The sequence below is a fragment of the Emys orbicularis genome, chromosome 16, assembly GCF_028017835.1.
Source record: "Emys orbicularis isolate rEmyOrb1 chromosome 16, rEmyOrb1.hap1, whole genome shotgun sequence".
Taxonomy (NCBI): Eukaryota; Metazoa; Chordata; order Testudines; family Emydidae; genus Emys; species Emys orbicularis.
Window position 1 is genome coordinate 16,732,555 of NC_088698.1, and position 19,399 is coordinate 16,751,953.

The 19,399-nt window shown below is 48.2% G+C and overlaps 1 protein-coding gene across 2 annotated transcripts; it reads left to right on the forward strand.

Annotated features, from left to right (window-relative positions):
* The first annotated feature begins 550 nt into the window (after nt 1-550).
* TBX1 (T-box transcription factor 1) lies at nt 551-19,213 on the forward strand. 2 transcript variants are annotated; one of them, XM_065417831.1, is made up of 8 exons: nt 551-584; nt 2,297-2,669; nt 8,395-8,496; nt 11,303-11,474; nt 12,511-12,666; nt 15,599-15,666; nt 15,916-16,016; nt 18,798-19,213. In XM_065417831.1, exons 1-8 carry the CDS (start codon nt 551-553, stop codon nt 19,211-19,213), a joined length of 1,422 nt encoding a protein of 473 aa, XP_065273903.1. The 2 variants fall into 2 exon arrangements, with proteins under 2 accessions (XP_065273903.1, XP_065273902.1); XM_065417830.1 differs by lacking the exon at nt 551-584 and having other exon boundaries at nt 2,236-2,669.
* Nucleotides 19,214-19,399: the final 186 nt, after the last annotated feature.

The window sequence follows — 19,399 nt, forward strand, 5'->3', positions numbered from 1 at the left end:
CGCTGCAGGCAGACGCACCAGGCTTCCAATGTGACATCACCCACCCCCGGAGCGGGGCCGCGCGCCTTTAAGGGAGCCACTTTCCCTGCTGCGAGCGGGAGGGGGAGGAAGAGAGGCGAGAAATCAATCAATAAATCACCGAGGAGGAAGCCGCTGCGGGACCAGCCGATTTCGCCCGGGAGCCGCGCCTGCTGGGGCCCGATCCGCCTGCTCTGCAGACGCCGAAGGGATCTTGAGCGCAGACCTCAAGGGAGCGCCCTGAAAACTTCCTCCCGTGGCCCCTTCGAGGCGGTGCAGCGATCTTGGCGGCGCATGGTGCCTGGCTGGATGGTGTGGTAGCGGGGGGAGCGTTTGGCGAGGCCAGGGGGTGGGGGAGGCTGCTGCATCGGTCTCCCCTATGGACGAGAACAGCCCTCTGTCTCCCAAGGCAAATGCTTTCAGTATCGCCTCTCTGATTTCAGTCGCCGCCGAGCACGCAGGGAAGGAAGCGCTGGAGGAGCCCAGCTGTGGCCTTAGCAAGCACTTCAGCCCCGGCTCCCAGCCGCAGAGGATGCATTTCAGCACCGTCACCAGAGACATGGAAGGTAAGTGCAGCCCGGCCCGGACCTGAGCTTCGTTCACCTTGCGGCTGCTGGGGCAGTTGCAAATCCGAGCCCGGGAGCTAAGAAGTCAAAGCCCCACTAGAGCGCGAGGGGACATGCATTAAATAATAATAAAAAAAAAGGCGGGTGGAGCAAATCTTGGGGATGCAGGATTTTAGGGGAATTCCCTCTGAGCAGTTGTGCCGGGGTTTTGTTTTGAATGTAAGTGGGGAAATGTGTATTTTGCAGCCGATTTCCCTGCCATGGCTGCGTCAAAGCGTCAAAATATTAAAAAAAATAATAATTGCAGCCGGTAAACGGAAATAAAAAACTGGTGATAGCAACTCCTGGCTACTTAAGAGACCAGCCCTGAGCTGTAGTGAGTAAATAATAGTACAACGTGAGGAAAAATACAGTATTTCCGAGACAAAAAGAGGTGGAAGTGGCAGAGGCCTAGGAAGGCTTATCAAAGATCGGTGTTGTTTTTAATGACGTTTTGACTGCGAAGAGATTTAATCAGACAGCACAGCTTGGAACCTAAAGAGCGGTTTGTTAACGTCCCAAATCCGCAATTAAAACAATACTGTGCTTATGTCAAAGCTCTTTAGAAAGATCTGGTCACCCTCGTCTTTTTAAATGATTCTATTTCCTCCCCCACTTTATTGTAAACACAAAACTCTCCCTCAGTATCTTATCATTCTGTTATCCCGATCAGTGACAATTCTGTTAGTTTTACCCATATCCCTTGAGAGTAGTGGCTTTCAACCTGTATTCCGCAGACCCCTGGGGGTCCGCAGACGATGTCTAAGATGTAAAAAGGGATCTGCAGCTCCATTCTAAATTGTGAAGGGATCAGCAAATGAAAAAGGGCTAAAAATCACCGATTTGCAGACTACTGACGCGCCCTCTAGGAATTCTCTCGCTTTTTCAAGTGCAGATGCAGAGTTGATTGGGCTTTTAAAAAAAAATCCTTCTCAAATATAGGGGGGGGGGGGGGAGGATAATAATCTAAGGAACAAACATCCAGAGAGACAAGAGTGTGTTGCCAGGACTATTTCAGTCCTGCAGCTTGTGCAAAGCGAATCAGATTGTATTCACAATTGTAGAACACAAATTCCAGCGGTTCCCGGGGGTTGTTGTGCAGGCAGTCTGCTTTATTCCAATGCTTGTTTGCTGGGGGATAGAGCTCTCCCTGCACGGTGCGCGTGTAGATTGTTTATTAGTGGAGGGTCCTGTGGGCGATGCCTATTTTTTTTTTTTTTTTTTTGGCTCGGGAGTGAAAAATGGGTGTCAGGCGGGCTATTAAAAAGGCGCACTCCTCTGTCAATCAACTCGTCAGGGCTCCAGTCCCTAGGCGAGGAAAGGCCCATTACCTGCAGCGCCTTATCTAAATAGAAATAAGAACCGGTTCTGCGGCGAGGGGAGGCCCTCTGCACAGATAAGCCGGGCTCTGCAGCGCCTCGGCTCCTGGCAGCCTCGCCGCGCGAGCTCAGCCTGCCCGGGGGAGCCCAGCAGCTCCCAAAGGGGGGAGGCGGGGCTGGGACGAGGGAGGGCACCCCGGGGAGCGCAGTGAAGACGCGGGCGCGGCGGTGGCGGGCGCGCAGAGCAGGGGGAGCGGGGAGCCGGAGCCGAGCCCTGACCGCCTGTTTTTGGAATGATTTCAGCCATCTCCAGCCCCTGGCTCACCCAGCTGTCCCATTTTTGCGATGTTGCAGCTTTCACGGCCAACAGCCTGAGCAGCCTGAACGCCTCCGGCGGCTACCACCTCTCCCCTTCCCCGGGGGACCCCTACGGGCAGCCCGAGCCGCCGCACTACGAGCCCTGCTCGGCCCAGCAGCACCCGCACCAGCACGGCTACCCGTTCGGGGGCGGCCCGGGCTCGGGCCCCAACCCGCCGCCGCCCGGCCCGGAGCCACCCGAGAGCGGCGGCGGCGCGGCTGCTTCGGGCTGCTCCGCCGCGCCGGCGGCCAAAGCGCCCGTCAAGAAGAACCCCAAGGTGGCCAATGTCAGCGTGCAGCTGGAGATGAAGGCGCTGTGGGACGAGTTCAACCAGCTGGGCACCGAGATGATCGTCACCAAGGCCGGCAGGTCAGTGGCGCCTCCCCGCTCGCAGCGGCTGGGGCAGGCCCGGGGAGGGAGTTTTCAACCAGGTTCGTGCTGGGGGTGGAAGCCGTTTCAGCCCCCCCCCGCACGCACACAGCACCCCAGAGCCCGCAATCCCAGAGGGTGCCCCCCAAGGGTCCCTCTCCCGGTGCCCCGCTCAGCCCTGCACCCAGAGTTGTCAGCCCAGCGAACCCTGCCTCCACCCAATTCGCCTACCCTAGGGCTTTCTCGGCTTTTTTTTATGATCGGTTTTACGAGCGCAGGGAAATACATTTTTACTGCGCGCTTAAAGCATCGTAACGTTTATAGCCCCGCCAGCGGGAAGTGTCCCGGTGTGATAACGAAATAACCGATAGCGCCCCGTGGGCTGCTCCTCGCTGCGCGGTTGCCCTGCTCCGGCCCTTTCTGCCGAGGGCTGCGGGGTTAGATCCCGACCAAATGAGCCGCTGTCGTTTTTCGGTCTCTGACTCATGCCTCGTACAAGTTAGTGCTGAGTTCAATGTGGGGCTCCCGTTAGAGCCACCACCTTATGGGTTCTTGTGAAATGTTAGCGAGCAAATGCCTCTCTTGGGAAGAAAACAGACTAGTTTTAAAAATCCCCTCTGTCGGGGTAATCCCCTTGCTAGCCCCCAATACAGTCATTTGACCCCCGCGCTTCTTTAAGAGCAGAATCGGCAATTTTCTTGTGGAGCGAAGGGTTTGGATGTTCTGTGAAAGTCCGTACAGAGACCTGAGTTGTTAGCAGTGCATTAAAATGTACACAACTCCCCTGCAGATTCGAATAGGAAAGTTGTGTTTGTGTGTGTGTGTGTGTGTGGGGGAGTTATGTAACAGGTCGAAGACTGATTACTGTACTACGACAAAGTCAGTACCATTAACATCGCCTTTGACTCTCAAACACGAGATTTTAAAATCAGATGTATTTGCAGAGGACACTGATTAGCAGGATCCGTTTAACACCCACCTCTGTTCAAACGCATTTCTGGGGCAGAAATGAATCCCCATTCGGATGTTTTAGAGCACGCGTGAAGAGATTACAGATAAAACGCCACAGCAGCTCTTTTTCACCTTCCAGTACTTTCCACATTTCCTTCTCTGGAATCCACAAATTACCAGCACTGAGAATATTAATTATGGGGCCCCATACAGCATCCTTTTCTCCGGTAAATCTCCCAGCTATTTCAGTGGGTAGTTTACCAGTTTGAGGAGAGCCGGATCGAACCCATCAATGTAAACCCTAGAAGGCAGCACACCCAGTTAGCATAAAGCTTCGTCGTCGAAATTAACAAAGGACGCGAACGTTTTATCCTGTTTAAAAAGGAAATCTCTATGCTACAGCTAATTCAACAGTTACCGGGGGGGGGGGGCAGGATTATGACCCTGTCTGTTAATTAGACACCATTTATCTCAAGTGAAATAGCTAAACTGACCCTGAGTTGCGTTGGTATTGGGCTGCTGTGAGCTCCTCGTTTTCTTATGGCGTTTGAGAGCCAATAAAGAGGGTTGACGGACCTACACGTTCACTGCGATGTGTTCTCTTGTAAGACTTCCTAAAACCTTTCCCCGCTGGGGCTGTCTCTGCAAACACCTTTTAGTGTCACTCTTTTTGTGCGGCCTTCTGACGTTCTCTCTGCTGTTCAAGCGGTAACAAACACCCGGGTGGCTTGACTTTCGCCATCGGAGTTTGTACTTGTGGCTTGTATTATGTTGACTGACTCCCCCGGTCGTTAATAATGTTGTAGATCCTATCACTTAGTAATACCTTGATGAGCAGGTTAGCAAATGGCACCCCCTGTAACTTCATCTTTAAAAGGCTGCGGAATCCAGCAAATCATTCCCAGTGTCCTTCGAGCTGTTGTCTGTGGTGAACAATACACCAGGAAAAGATTTCAGCATCTCTAACGCGCACAAACCAGGCTGTTGCTTTCTATCCCAGAGACAGGCCTCTGTTGATTTTAAGGGTTATGGAGGAGAGGGAAAAAATCAGTGTTTTCCAAACCTCCGTGCAGGAGCTTTGTAGAGCTCAGGTTCATGTCACTACTTTGGTACGGTTCCAGTGCGGGAGTTGGTGGGGAGACTCCAAAAATCAGAACCTCGGGTGCTTGTTCTCATTTAGACAAAGCATTTCTCAGCCCAGCCCTGGACCTTAAGCGCCAGGCCTTATACGGAGTATAGTCTCCTTCCTAGTCTTCGCGACTGGGCTCTGGATTTGACTAGTCCTTGCAACTGGAGATTTCTTCGCTCCGTGTTGCAGCCTCTACTATGTTGTCCAGGATTGTTCCTTTTATTTTCCTAAATGCTTTAGTGTCACCATTACCCGCCGTCACTGAATACAAATCGCATCTGAGTCTCTCTTTATTTTTATTTATTTTTTTTTAACGGAAAAGGCCATTTTAGCTAACAGCTGAGCCTTTCGGGAAAACAGGATTTTTTTTAGCTCTGAAGTGTCCTTTTGATTTTACAGACGAGCGTGGGGTGGGTGAGACAGAGGGAGAAATCTGAACGGCTGCATTATAAATAACTCGGCAACGACTCTACATGAGACTTTGTGAAATAACTCTGTATAGGTGAGGAGATGATATTAAAACAAAGAGTAGGTTTAAATGACGAAAGGGTTAATTGAACGAGCAAGGGATGTAAAACTGGTGGTAAAATAAAACATGCAAACAGATCTGAAAGGCAGATTGCCGCTTCCAGGTAGCCCTACTGCGCTCTATTAATGGTCTCATTTATTTTCACGGTTGCCTGTGTTGGCCTTAAGTGTTTTTTTAGCTGGGGTTTATCAAGCTAAATTGTTTGTTTAAAGCTTCATTTAAAAAAAAAAGAAACACTGGAGTTAAGGTTAATAAGGGTTTAAATCTTTTAAATAGAGGGCGGTTTAAATGTCCGTGTTGATTTGCTAAAACAAATCAGTAACGTATGAAAATATTATGCTTTCCTCAGGAGCTGGTATAACTTTAACAACAAAAAGCATCACAATTGGCTTCTTAACTAGCTTGCTACCTCCCGTTGGTTTCTGGAGCGCCCTGTGTTTTCATGGAGGCTTGTGTCGTTTTAGGTTGAATAAGCAACAGTAATTGTTGTTACAAAAACTCCGGGAACTTATGGGTTTGGAGCCGGGCTAAAATTTACTGGAGATAAAAAAATGTGTAATAGAAATAACTTGCCTTTCCACCGCGTTCCAATGAAGTCAAGGGAAGCGGGCTAGGTTTCTTAGTCAACCTCCTTGCTAAATGTAGATTGTTTTACTTTTTCCCTGGAGCTTCAATGTGGATAAATGTAAAGGCCGGTGGGTTAAAATTCCCTTCCACGCACTTTCTGCAATACCCCACGCGCTGGTTGCTCGCCTTGCAAAACAAGCAAACCTAAAACAGAAGGAAAAGCAGACCAAAGCTTTGGGGTAAACAGTCCCCCAGCCCTCAGCATTGGCTCTAAATGGAACAAAGGCAATTGGCGCATTTATTACGTACTAGGGTGGGGGGTGGGTTGATATTCCATTTCACTAGCTCATCTGAGTTCACCTTTAACTCGCAGCCTTTGGAAAATGCTGGCCTCCAAACGCATTGCTGGGTGTGTGCGGGTCAAGGTGCCAAAGCAGAACGAGCCCCTTCCTGGTATAAGTCAAGAGAGGAAAATGCGGAAGAGAGACCCACAAAAGCCCCTCTCCACTTTTCTCGGTAGCCTGGCTGGGAGGGGAAATGTCCCATGCTCGCTTGCCTGGCTTGGGGACAGTGTCGCGGAGCGCACGCCTAGCTGGGGATATTTGTTTTCGAAAACGTAAAGATGCCGAGACCAAACTTAGTCAGTCGGCTGCAAAATGAACAGAGCGCTGGTGGCCTTGAGCCCCTTCGGCGCTGGAAAGGAGCGTCTGTCCCCCAATCCGTGCGCGCTGGGGGAGTCCGAGGGGAACCAAGTGACTATCGCGTCAGGAAATGTAGGGAGTTGGGGGAACACTCTGAACCACCCCACCCCCCCAGGACAGACAGACAGACACACACCCTGCCCCATTGGCCTGGTGCGTGTGTTTTCGGTACAGCGGGGATGGAATGTCAGAAATGACACTTGGTAACTCACCTACCCCACTAGCCTGGTTTAGAAAGTAAATGAGTTCAAAGGGCTCCTGGGCGTATTTCACGTGTCTTCCTTTGCCATTGTGAGGCGACAGTGCCAGTCAAGCTAGTCCCGGAGAGGAGACAGGGATACAGAGCCCGCAGCGCGCGCGCGCGCGCGCACACACACACACACACACACTTCACTCCTGCTTTAACTTCAGGGAGCCGAGCAAAGTGGGTGTGAAAAGGTAGAAATTCCTGGAGGGTTCCAGAGAGAAGCAGCAAAACTGGAGCCTCTCGGTTCCCTTCAGCGTGTGCGCAGCTCGGACGCATGTTCAGACCCCACAAACGCAGCAGTTCTTTAGATCGGTGCTATTCGGCTGGGGGTGAATAGGAGAGTTGCGCTAGGATCCGTTGGACTGTGTGTGTGAGGCTGGAGGTCTCCTCTCTTGCTATTTACCCGCACAGATTTCGTCTGTTTTATTTGGGGGGCGGTGTTGGTTTTTGGTTTGCTTGTTTTTCTTTGTGTTTTTGTTTTGTTTGTTTTGTTTTGATTTTTTTTGGAAAGCGAGCATGAGCCGTGGAGCTATGTCTGAAAGACCCCGAAAGGGAATTTACAATGATCGCCACTCTCTTTCTAGTGACCTTCTGATTTCTAAGGGATTGTTCACAGGGTTTATAGCTGTATGTATAATCACAGAAATCAAACTTGAATGTTCAGCCAACGTTTTATGTGCGAGTTCACGGACAGATTTCTCCTGGGAGCTCCTTTATAAAGCCCCCCAGCCCCGGGGAACTATCAAGCATTTGTGCACAACCCTGCAAGAGACTCTTGCAACTAACGAGCTTTCAACCTTGTGCAAACAGCTTGCGGGGTGGGGGGACGTTGCCAAATGGCAGGGAAAGTAACCCCTCACTCACACACTATTGAAATGGGGGGGAGGAAGACACAGACAGCGATACAAAGAGCCGCAGCTTTCTAGGGAGGCGCTCGGATTGTCCGCCAGCCTGGCGCATCTCTAAACCTCCCCCCCCCCCTCCCCGGAATAACAGCTCGTTATTAAAACACAGGAGCCTTGTGTTAGATTCATCTAGCCGCGCTAGAACTGAATCTAACTTCTCAGCGGGTCCCAGCTCTCTCATGTCCTTCGGTGACTTCTTATAAGACTTGAAATAGGAAAGTTTTACCGGTTCCTAGAAGGCAATTTGACATCAGTGTAAAAATACTCGGCTAACTTAACTTCATGCATGCCCTAGGGGCTGATCTTGGTGGGTCTGTTTGGGGAAGGCGTTCAGGATTGGGCCCTATGTCTCTTCCCTGGAACCCCCACTCCAATTATCTGTTGCATTTTCAGCGTCCCCACGATCTGATTCTAGTCCACAATATTGTAAACCTTTGATCTGTAAAGTCCTCCAGCTCTCCCGGGTCCAGGGATGAATATATTGTTTCTAACTCACCCTCGTTCCTCACCTATTCTGTGCTCGGTCCATCGAGCTACAGCCAGAAAGGAGGAAAAGGTTTTATCTGCAAGAGGGAAACGATCCCCGTGCAGATAGAATGGAGTGAAATGTGACCAGATGCGAGTCCCCGATTACTGCAGGCGAGGGGCTGGTGGCTGTTCTGACCCACGCCTTGTGGTTTTTCTCTCCTGCCCCAGGCGCATGTTCCCCACCTTCCAGGTGAAGATATTTGGAATGGACCCCATGGCTGATTACATGTTGTTAATGGATTTTGTACCCGTGGACGACAAAAGATATCGGCAAGTAGAATAAGCTTTTCCTTGAGTCCTCTAGCCGGGACTGCGATGGGGAACCGAGGGAAAGAGACACATTGAAATATTTCCCCGAGTCAGTGCCCAAAGCAGCAAGTCGGAGCCTTTCCACTGACTTCAGTGGGCTTTGGATCAGGCTCACCCCTGCTTGTGAATGGCAAAGGGAGGGAGAACAGAACCGCAAACACGATTCCCCCTCCCCTCCCCGCCTTCTTCTTAAACCCGGCAGCTCTCCGGTGTGAAACGCACCCCGGTGCCTGTCTACTCCGCGCAAGATGCTGAGTGAGAGAATTTTTTAATTGAAACGTATTTGAACCGGGGGTGTAAAATTACTCCTATTTCATACAGCTCATAAATTAGGCTTGGTTACAGCTACACGAGTGCTCAGAGTTCATGCACAACAGCCTGAGTAATTCTCACAGAAAAAGGTTAAATATTTATTTTAAAAAATAGATTGGGTCTAGGTTGGCTTCTGCCATTAAATATAGATCTCCTGTTGCAGCAATGGATTCACACTACTCCCCTGCCCGCCAGCTCCCCTTTTGACCTGTCTTTCAAATCTCCAGGTTCTATGACATCACCTAACAAGCCCCAGGACTCGAACGATAGAAGCGTTCTTCTCTATCACAGGGACAGTTATTTAGTTTGACTCTCGGTGTGCTTTAAGTCTGGGCTGAAGTTAAAAGTCTAGTGGCCTAGATTTGGAATCTAAACGCTTGATTTGTTGTTTTGAATCCGTTGTGGCTTCCTCACTGCAAGGAAAGATTTCTCCAAATACCACACGTGGTGGGGGTGGGTGGGTTCTGTTTTAAAATACAATATCTGGGCTGTAATAAAAAGGTGCCACCCCTTTTTGTAGTTAGCTCTGGGAGCAGCCAGCCAGATTCGGTGTGATTCGCTGTAAATTCCATATCACTCCATTGAGTTTAGGAGTGATTTCGAATTTACGTCGGTGTAACTGAGAGCAGAATTTGACCTAACGTATTTTAAAGTAAAATATTCCCTCATCCTAACAGGATATTCTACAGGTACACACACAGTCAAAACATAGATATTAGTGGTTTTTAAAAAAATCCCTTTAATCCATGACTGAGACTCTTAGTTATCTCTGGGGGGGGGGGAAACAACTCACCCCAAATTCTCATCTTAAAAAAACCATTAAAATTAAGTTTATAAACTGCATCTGCAGGGAGAAATGTCGATCTTCTAAATCAGGCTAATTGCTGCCTGTAAAATGGCTTTCTCAGCACAATAACTACAGACCAGCGATTTTAGGAGGGAAAAGTGTTTGTAGAATTCGCTGTTTATCAATGTTCTTGGAGATTCCACGTCGGAGAGACCTCTTTTTAAGAATCACATTTCATTTTTCACCTCCTATAAAAGATCCCCATAGGCTTTTGCTTTGGGGGGGTGATTGTGTACAGCAAGGGAATGGGTATTGCTCTGTGTGCGCTAACCTCCGAGACTAGTTTTCTTTATGTTTCACTGAAAAGAGCTTGTATTGTCCTAGCCTGAGGCCACTTTGGAAAATCACCAACAAAGCCAACCGCATATTTCTCCAAATTCTTTCTCTGTTTTCAGTGAGAGCATAGGAAGGCGACCTGGGAAATAGGCGGCTCACAAATCAATGATGCGGTTTGATTTGTAACACCTTTAATTTGAAGACAGTGAAAGGCTCATTATCCATTTCGCTTCAGATCAGGACGCCTAAAAGCCAGTGTGCATATGAATCTCAGCGTCGAATATATAAATATTTAGACAGATATCCAAATTCTCAAGGCGTTACAGAAATGTTTGCTTGTCGGGGGAAATGGGATATATAACATCCAATTGAGAATATCTTTTTTTAAAAAGTAATGTTTCTGCTCAACTCCAATGGTGTATAATTCCCCCTGTGCATACACTGGCTTTTAAAGTAAACACGTGCATAGAAGATTGGTCTCTCTGTTTTTAATGTTACTGTTGAATATGGACTTTGAAAGACTGTAGCAAGACTGCTAAACTCTGTATCAGCTATTAAACTGCACATAAATGTCCACTTTTAACTTAAAGCCAGAACATTACTGTGTAAAGGGTTTCCTTTCACTCTTTAAATTTTATTTATTCGGTAGCATTTCTGGCTTCCATCCCAAATATGTGCAGGTAGCTATAAATTTTCCCTGTCGCGCAGATTTTCCTTTTTGCGAATTCCACCGGAGAGCTTAGGAAAACATTTTGTTTGTCAACAAGTCTGGCGTTTTACCACTGGCTTTCTGGAAACCAGAGGCCACGTTCACTAGTGGGGAAGCGCTCTCCTGCTTCGCACACTACCTTTACAGCTAGATTTTAATTGTGTAAAAACTACACTTTCCGTTCCCAGAGCAGCCCAGAGGTTTTTATAAGGAATCCACCGAGAAAAATAATACTTCACTCAAATCTTAGAGTCTAAATGCTGATATAGCTACTCAGGCTGAGTAGCCAGTGGTTCCGTTGACTTGAATGGGACTGCTCACTGGGTATTATCCAACGTGTGTAGGAGTGTTAGCATCTGGCCTTCGCTAATTAGACCTGATCCTGCACCATTGAAATCAGTGGAATTTTACCAGGACTTGGCTAAGAGCAGGATCAGCCCTCATGTGTTCTCCTCGCCATGGTGTAGATGGGGAAAGACTTGAGAAAACCCTAGAGTGTTTGTAAGGATTTGGCCCACGTGGCTAGTCCAGAGCAGAACTCCGATTAAACTCTGGGTTACCAGGATCATGTTTAACCAACTGGATCACGAGTGCCATTGACAGAGCTTTGCCTCCCCTTGCAGATATGCCTTCCACAGCTCCTCCTGGCTGGTGGCCGGCAAAGCTGACCCTGCTACCCCAGGGAGAGTTCATTATCACCCCGACTCTCCTGCTAAAGGAGCCCAGTGGATGAAACAAATAGTATCCTTCGATAAACTGAAGCTGACCAACAATTTATTGGATGACAATGGGCACGTAAGTGTTAGGGAGGGGAACCAATCGGGGGCACTGAAAGGGGAGGAGAATGGCACGTGAAATCTTCAGCACGTGGATTTTCTTGACACACAGGAAAAGAAAAACACGTTTAACTAGAATAAGACCTGGTTTCAAAATGCCTGAACGATCTAGAAAGGATCAGGCAATGGTGGATCGGGTCCTTTCAGTAACTGCTCATTCTGATTGGAAACACCCCAAATATCATATTTGCTGCCAGACCCAGTGCTGACTCCAGGGGTTGGATCGGGCCCATAAGGAGGAGGCACAGGACACTTTAAGTTTAGCTTTGAACTTTTCCCTAAGGGCCCGATTCCCCCATTCCTTGCATCCCCACCACTTCCACTGGCTTCAGAGAGATGGGCATTGACTGCATGGGGAATAATGAGTGGTTAAGGAAAACAGGCTGGAGCCTAAAGTTAACTAAACGCTGTTCTCTTTTGATAGCCATTTGATCCTCCCATTCCTGTTCCATATATTGGGTATGTCCCAAGATTTCCCGCCTATTTCCATTCAGTTCGGTGCTCCCCAGTAGCTCAGGTACATGCCCCTCTCCCCCTTTTCTTTATATTTAATAGTGGAGCCTATGGGCTTGTAGCAGCTCTCCCCTCTGTTCCCTGCAGAACGGTCTGCCCCCCCCCCCCCAGTGAGGTCACCTTTTAAAGGGGGCAGGCTCGCTGGGGAATCCCGCTCAGACGGGACCCCCCCTCTGCAGTGCTTGTGCCCAGGGTTTCAAATAGGACCTCAGAGCAACGTGCGGAGCGTTACACTGCATAGCCTCCTACAAGAATCAATCCTTCATTAACCCGAATTAATACTATGCACCGACGTAGCCTCAGAGGAGCAGCAACCCTGCTGTTTCTCTGACCCCTTTCCCCCCAAGGAGTCCATTTCCAGGCTGCCAGCCTGACATTGTGCAGGGAGGGGTGCAATACCCGTAGCGCGGTGCTCTCCTCTCAGCGCTCGGCCTGGTGTAGAATGAATCAATTATGATCTCCTTGCTCGTTTTATCATTCAGATCATTTTGAACTCCATGCACAGATACCAGCCTCGTTTTCATGTGGTCTACGTGGACCCCAGGAAAGACAGCGAGAAGTATGCAGAGGAGAACTTTAAAACGTTTGTGTTCGAGGAGACCCGCTTCACCGCCGTGACCGCCTATCAGAATCACAGGGTGAGGATCTGGAGTTCATTACTGAGACACAAACCCTCCGATACTTCATTTATCAAAACCTTCCCCTTGATGGATGGAGATCCGGGAAGGAGGGGGGATATTAATTCAGAGCAGTCAATGCTTAAAAGGTAATACCCAGCCAGTGGAAACTTTGTTAGTATACAAATAAATAGAATGGGTCTTTAGCTTCTTGGAACTGGGTAAATGCAATCACCTTTCAACACTCTCTCTTTAGAAAATCATACGGTGTTTTTTTTTTATTAAAGAAGGTTTTCAAGCAACTCAATGCGCAAAAAAAAAAAAAAAAAAAAAAAAAAGTAGTTAAACAAAAATGAATTATGCCAGATCTGAAAAACTCTGATTCTCGTTTCTAATCAGAGAGCTGCCAGATGCTCTGCGTTTAAGCACTTTTTTTCATTGCATTGATTAAAACACGCACTTGAAGAGTCATATTGAGTTTGTTTGTTTGTTTTGTTTTGCTGTCTATCTCGATTAGAATAATTAGAGCTTGTTAAAAAGGAACACACACTCTCTCCCCCTTCCCCTCAGCAGCATTTCAAATGTGCATTTCGGATTCTGTAAGAAAATATGTTAATTAAGTCTATAGCAACTGTGAAGCAAGAGCCCTTCGGGGTCACAGGCACTGACTGAAACAGGGATTGCTAGACGGATACCCCTTGTTATGTTCTCCAGAGAATTGTTGTATATCTCATATTACTGTGTATAATAAAGCATAAGGAGAGTTTGAGGGAAAATCTTCTTAGCAAATACACTACTATGGTATAGACTTTAGTTAAGGGGAAGAGGGGAAAATATGTATGTGTGATCCAGTAGAAATGACTAAGCATTCAGTGGGAAACCAAATAAAACATTAATAACAAAGATGTGATTATAACAAACGGAACACAGACATCATTTCATTGCTTTAGGTTGTTCATTGGATCCAAAACCAATTTAATATTTGAAATGTCAGACTACAACACACGTTAGTCTGGAATTATAATATATAACCTTTTAAATATACAGTTTTATTATTTAAACAGTCATCTGAGTGATTTATAATTGTAGAGAAGCTAAATTGCTGTTTGTATTAGAAACACTCTTTCCATCTTAAGCATTAATTTTCTCATGTGTACAACAAGCTATGGTACTAAATTATTTTATAGTCGCCCCAAAGCCTATGAACTAGAGATTTCCTCCTCCTTTCAGAGAAAATCCGAAATTACCTAAGAGAGAAAGGAGACCAAATAATAAAACAAGTCTTTGAACTGCAAACCATTTAGGGCTTGATCCAACGCCCGCTGAAGTCAATTTCACTGGACTTTGGAACAGGCCTATTAGCTTTTATGGGTAAGCAGAGCCACCGCCTATCCGTTTAACAGCGTTTACTGAGTTCTGACTGTTTTCCCTGAAACAATCTGCTGTCCTTTTCTGCTTCGCTGAAGATTCCTCTAGGTCTGGAGCATGAGACGGCTGAGCTGAACTGGGGTTTTTAAGTGTCAGTCTCTGAGTCTCCATTCGAGTTGTGGAAGGTGTCTAGGGAGATGTCCTCCTATCCATCTGCTAAAGCCATTCCTTGACTTTTCATGGAATCTGATAGCTCAGGGAGCCCTGCTCCAAAGCTACATTGTTGCACTCCGAGGAAGCTGCGTGAGCTCCAGATTTGCAATTTTAACTCCATAGAAAACTTCCTCAAACCCAGAGGGACATCATTACCTATGTAAACCCGAGACCCGGGCTAGTTGGGAAACTACAGCCTTCACGCTGCGAAATGTCACTCAAAATTTGTTTGGACAAATATGCTATTTTACTTATCTGCATTTGCCACCCTGGGTCTGTTCGTTAGGAACACACAAATAATAGAACATATTTTGGGTAGCATTAAATCCAGTCGCTTTTTAAAATAGCATTCATTTAGTATAAACCGAGGAGCAAATCATGTCTATAATTATAGTTTAAAATTAAGGATCTTTCCCAATAGTGCAAGGTAAAATATTATTATCCAACTCTGAGAGCTGATTGAACGCCAGATTCCTTCTTCCCTTTGTAGCTCTTGGGTCTTGCAGGAATATTAAAACGCTTATTTTATTATCTATTATTTGATTATTTTTATATTTTTATTAGCACAGTTAGTTGGGCCTATTCCCAGGAAGCAAAAGGTGTAGATCCCACCCTTTGTAATTGTTTCAAGCTTTTAAAATAAACAAATTTACACGGATAAAAAAATTCCACAATTATTATTTGGACAACATCCAAAACCCACATATTCAAAGACTTCTGGGCTGAGAGCTGGGTGCTGCGCCTTTAAGGGGCTCCCCCATCCCTCCCAAGTTGGCATTTGCCTGATGGCTCAGGACAGCTGCTCTTTCTCTCCTGCTTTCTATCAGTTTGACCTCTAAGGCTGGAACTGTCACTGAGGGGCTTAAAGTTTGTTTTTCAACCCATTCCGGAAACTCACAATCACATACTTTATCCGTGGATTTGCTTAAATATAGAAAATGTCCTGCCTTCTCCCTGGCGAATTAAATAAATACATAAGTATGATTTATCCAGTGATTTGTCTTAGCTGCTCTGGTGGTGACCCATATAATGTGGCATTTTCTTACAAGTGCATTTACACAGCTTTAGCAGCAGACTCGGGCTGCCTCTCCCTTTGCCTTGAACTCGTATTAGATAGCATACAATTCTGCATTTTCGAGCAGAGGGAAACCACATGTCTGTATTCCAAAGCAAAGAGAGCTCTCAAACCTGCTGGTGCCTATAATTTTCCAAGAGGAACCAGGACTGCATATACTATTTGGGCCCCCTCCATTATACTGGGTGAAACTCGGTTCATTTGTCCCAGAAGTCAGTTTAAAGGAGTAGGCACTCTCTAATCAGAAATATCTGCAAGTGCCACTCAAAGTCCTTTCCCCTTCCCTCCTCCTTTCAGATCACACAACTCAAGATTGCCAGCAACCCCTTCGCTAAAGGATTCAGAGACTGTGATCCAGAAGACTGGTAAGTCTGCTGTCCTTTACTAACCATATTAAGGCCCCCATTCTGCAAGGAATTTAAGCATTTGCTTAGCCTCAAGCACCTGAGTAGCCCTATTGACTTCTTCAGTGGGGTGGGATCAGGTCCTAGTTGCATACTGGAGTTATTAATAGGGCCATCTTAGTCAGAGCAATATAATTCCCTAATGTGTAGGCAGTGCCCTTTAGACTGAAACAATTACAGTGCTATGCTGCTCTTTTCTTCCTGTTCTAGGCCCAGGAATCACAGACCAGGGGCCCTTCCTCTGATGAGTGCTTTTGCCAGGTCCAGGAATCCAGTATCTTCCCCTGCACATCAGAATGGGACTGAGAAAGGTGAGCTTCCTGCATCTTCCTCCATCTTCACAGACTTGCACACACTTTCAGTTTACATAAAGGACATATAAATATCCTGTATATCTTCTTACTGGTGTTATTAATAATTAATCAAAATCAAGAGGCTGAACATTTTCATTTACCTTTTACCCTTTATGGTGGGGGGAGGCGTTGGGGGTGTTGTTTTTTACTTCCACCAATAAGGGCTGTAAAACTGCACAGGTTAATTTCATTTTTTTATTTACAGTCAGTTTCAACTTGGGTTTTCATACACTAACACAAGGCAGAAAAGGAATGCTTAAATCCAAATGATTTTGACATATAAAAAAATTGAAACATTTCTATTAATAATTGGGATTATATTTCCCCCCCCCCAAATCTTAACTTTTTTCTTTTTAAACAAAGCATACGTTTTGGGCCTAATCTAATCTAATCTTTTAAAGTATTTCTAAAACACCCATCACTGTAGTATCTGAGTGTGCTAACTAAACTACTTGACACTGGCCTTTCCCTCCAATTTAAAATAAGATATTTCCCCCTCCTTCCTAATATGCTTCTAATTCTGAGTTTCCTTCACTCAGGCATTTTGACAAAATGTTTAGTTTACAAATGGAGACATACCCACAATCACATATATCCTAAAGATGCTTTGCATGCATTGCCCTTTTGAAAAAGCAAGTTGGTGGTTTTCAATGTAGATCCCATAATATTCAGGAGCTGTATTTAACCTAGTGCATGGTTTAAGCATACACACTGGGAACTTTTCATTGATTTTTTTTTTCCATTACACAGAGTAAACAACTGCAAAGACAACCAGGGGCCTTTCTCCTAGCACACTCCAGGCCTATTAAAATAAAGAAAAGTCTGTATTTGTTTAGTGTTACACAATTGCAAAAATTTCAAGCGTGTACAAACTTGTCAGTCAATTCAGCTCTATTTATCACAGTCAGAATGTATTGTCCCAGGAGTACAGATTTCTGTTGAACACAATGTTTAAACACTTCATTTAAAAATCATTGCTTTTTCCCCCCTGGATTTTCCCCTCTCCCCCCCCCCCCTTTAGTTTTTTTTTTTTTTTTTTAAAACATGAAGTCTTTGCAGCGAAACGAATTGAAGGCTTTCCTTTTTTAAAGTGGTGGCGTTAAATGGAAAAGTTCACATGGGTAGAGAGGGAGAGAAGGTTTTTCTAAGCTTCCCTGTTTGTGATTGTTGGGGCTGGTGCAGACTAAAAGGTCCAGGACAAAAAATACTCATCAGACCAGATTGTGCTCCCCCACTGATTTCAGTGCAACTACTCACAGACAAATATACTTTAAAGATGAGTTAGGGTGACAGCATTTGACCCCTCTATGGGAAGAAAATGCTATGGAAGTCTTACAGTGCTACAGCAATGTTCCTGTAACTGCTGAGGTTTGGACTGTTGCTGCAAAATACTGCAGCTATATATGTTTACTGACGACATGAAATAATATAACGCCCATTCTGTACCCCCATCTTCAGCATAATCTGTGCATCTACTGAACTCCCTAAAAGTCTGTGACACTCATGGATTCAGATCTGCTCTGCTTCCCACTCATTCCACGGGAGACTCTTTTCATTCTGGGATTAATTTTAAGGCAGTTTTAAAAGTTTCTCATGCTTACAACGAGTAGTTTTTTGCAATGGGTGTTTCCATGCGGCTTGTACATTCTCACTAGGATTTGTGTGAGAGAATTTAAGAGCAGCCCTCCATCCTCCTGTTTTAAGGGTAACTGAATCCCCAAATACCCATGGTTTTCTGTAAAAAGAACAGGAGTACTTGTGGCACCTTAGAGACTAACAAATTTATTTGAGCATAAGCTTTCGTGGGCTACATCCCACTTCGGATGCTTTTCTGGTTTTCTGTGTGCTTGAAATGTATTGGGTAAAGTTGGGTTCAGTGCATGAGAACACCTCCAGGAGAAGTAAGAGCTGATTGTCTAGGGGACTCTTCCCAAGGCTCAGAGAGGGCGACGGGGTCAGTGTCTGGGGGAACCAACCCCCTGGAGGCGCAGGGAGGGTGCTGGGATCTGTAGCTAGATAATGGGGTCAGTGTCTGTGGGATTCCCTTTCCCCCACCTTCCGGAGGCACTGGCGGGGTGATTGGGCCGGTGTCAGTGGCTGTCAGGGTGGGTGTGTCAGTAGCTGGGGGCGGGAGCGCATCGCGGGGGGTGGGCTGGCTCGGTGGTGAGGTGTCAGTGGCTGGGGGTCCCTGGCTCGGTGCTGGGGTGTCAGTGGCTGGGAGGGCGCTGCGGGGGGGGGGGGGCTGGCTCGGTGCTGGGGGCTCAGTGGCTCTCAGGGAGAGTGGTGGGACAGTGGCTGGGGCAGCACATCTCAGGGAGGGCGCTGGGGGCCCTGGCTCGCTGCTGAGGTGTCAGTGGCTGGGGGGGGGGGGGCTGGCTCGGTGCTGGGGTGTCAATGGCTGGGGGGTCCCTGGCTCGGTGCTGGGGTGTCAGTAGCTGGGAGGGGGGCTGGCTCGGTGCTGGGGTGTCAGTAGCTGGGGGGGGCTGGCTCGGTGCTGGGGTGTCAGTGGTTGGGGGGGGGGGCCTGGCTCGGTGCTGGGGTGTCAATGGCTGGGGGGTCCCTGGCTCGGTGCTGGGGTGTCAGTAGCTGGGAGGGGGGCTGGCTCGGTGCTGGGGTGTCAGTAGCTGGGGGGGGGCTGGCTCGGTGCTGGGGTGTCAGTGGCCGGGGGGGGGCGCTGGGGGCCCTGGCCAGGTTCTAACCGGCTGCTCTGCCCGTTCCGTGTCCCGGGCTGTGTTGCAGACGCTGCGGAGAGCCGACGGGAGTACGAGCGGGAAGCGGCCAGCGGGACCCCTCTGCACGCCGACCCCGCGCACCAGCAGCTCATGTCGCGGGTGCTGAGCCCGGCCCTGCCCGTCCCCGGCGCGGGGGGCCTCGTCCAGCTCAGCAGCACGCCCGGGAGCCGGCCCAGCCCCCCGCACCACGAACTGCGGCTGGAGCCCCCCGCCTCGGAGCCCCTGCACCATCACCCCTACAAGTACCCGGCGGCGGCCTACGACCACTACCTGGGGGCGAAGAGCCGGCCCGCCCCCTACCCCTTACCCAGCATCCGGGGCCACGGCTACCACCATCACCACCACCACCACATGGGCCCGCCGCCGGCCAACGTGTACTCCTCGGCGGGCGCGCCGCCCAGCTACGACTACGGGCCGCGGTAACCCGCCCGCCCCCTGCCCTGCCCTGCCCTGCATGGTGTGCGCCCCCGGCTGCCGAGAGGAGAACTCCCGCTTCCCGCCGCCCCGAGCGCCTCCCCCGGCCCGGCGGGGCCGCTGCTCGGCTCTGCCCACCCGCCCCCTGGCCCGCCGCAGAGAGCGGGCGGGCCGGAGGCCGGAGCAAGGCAGGCA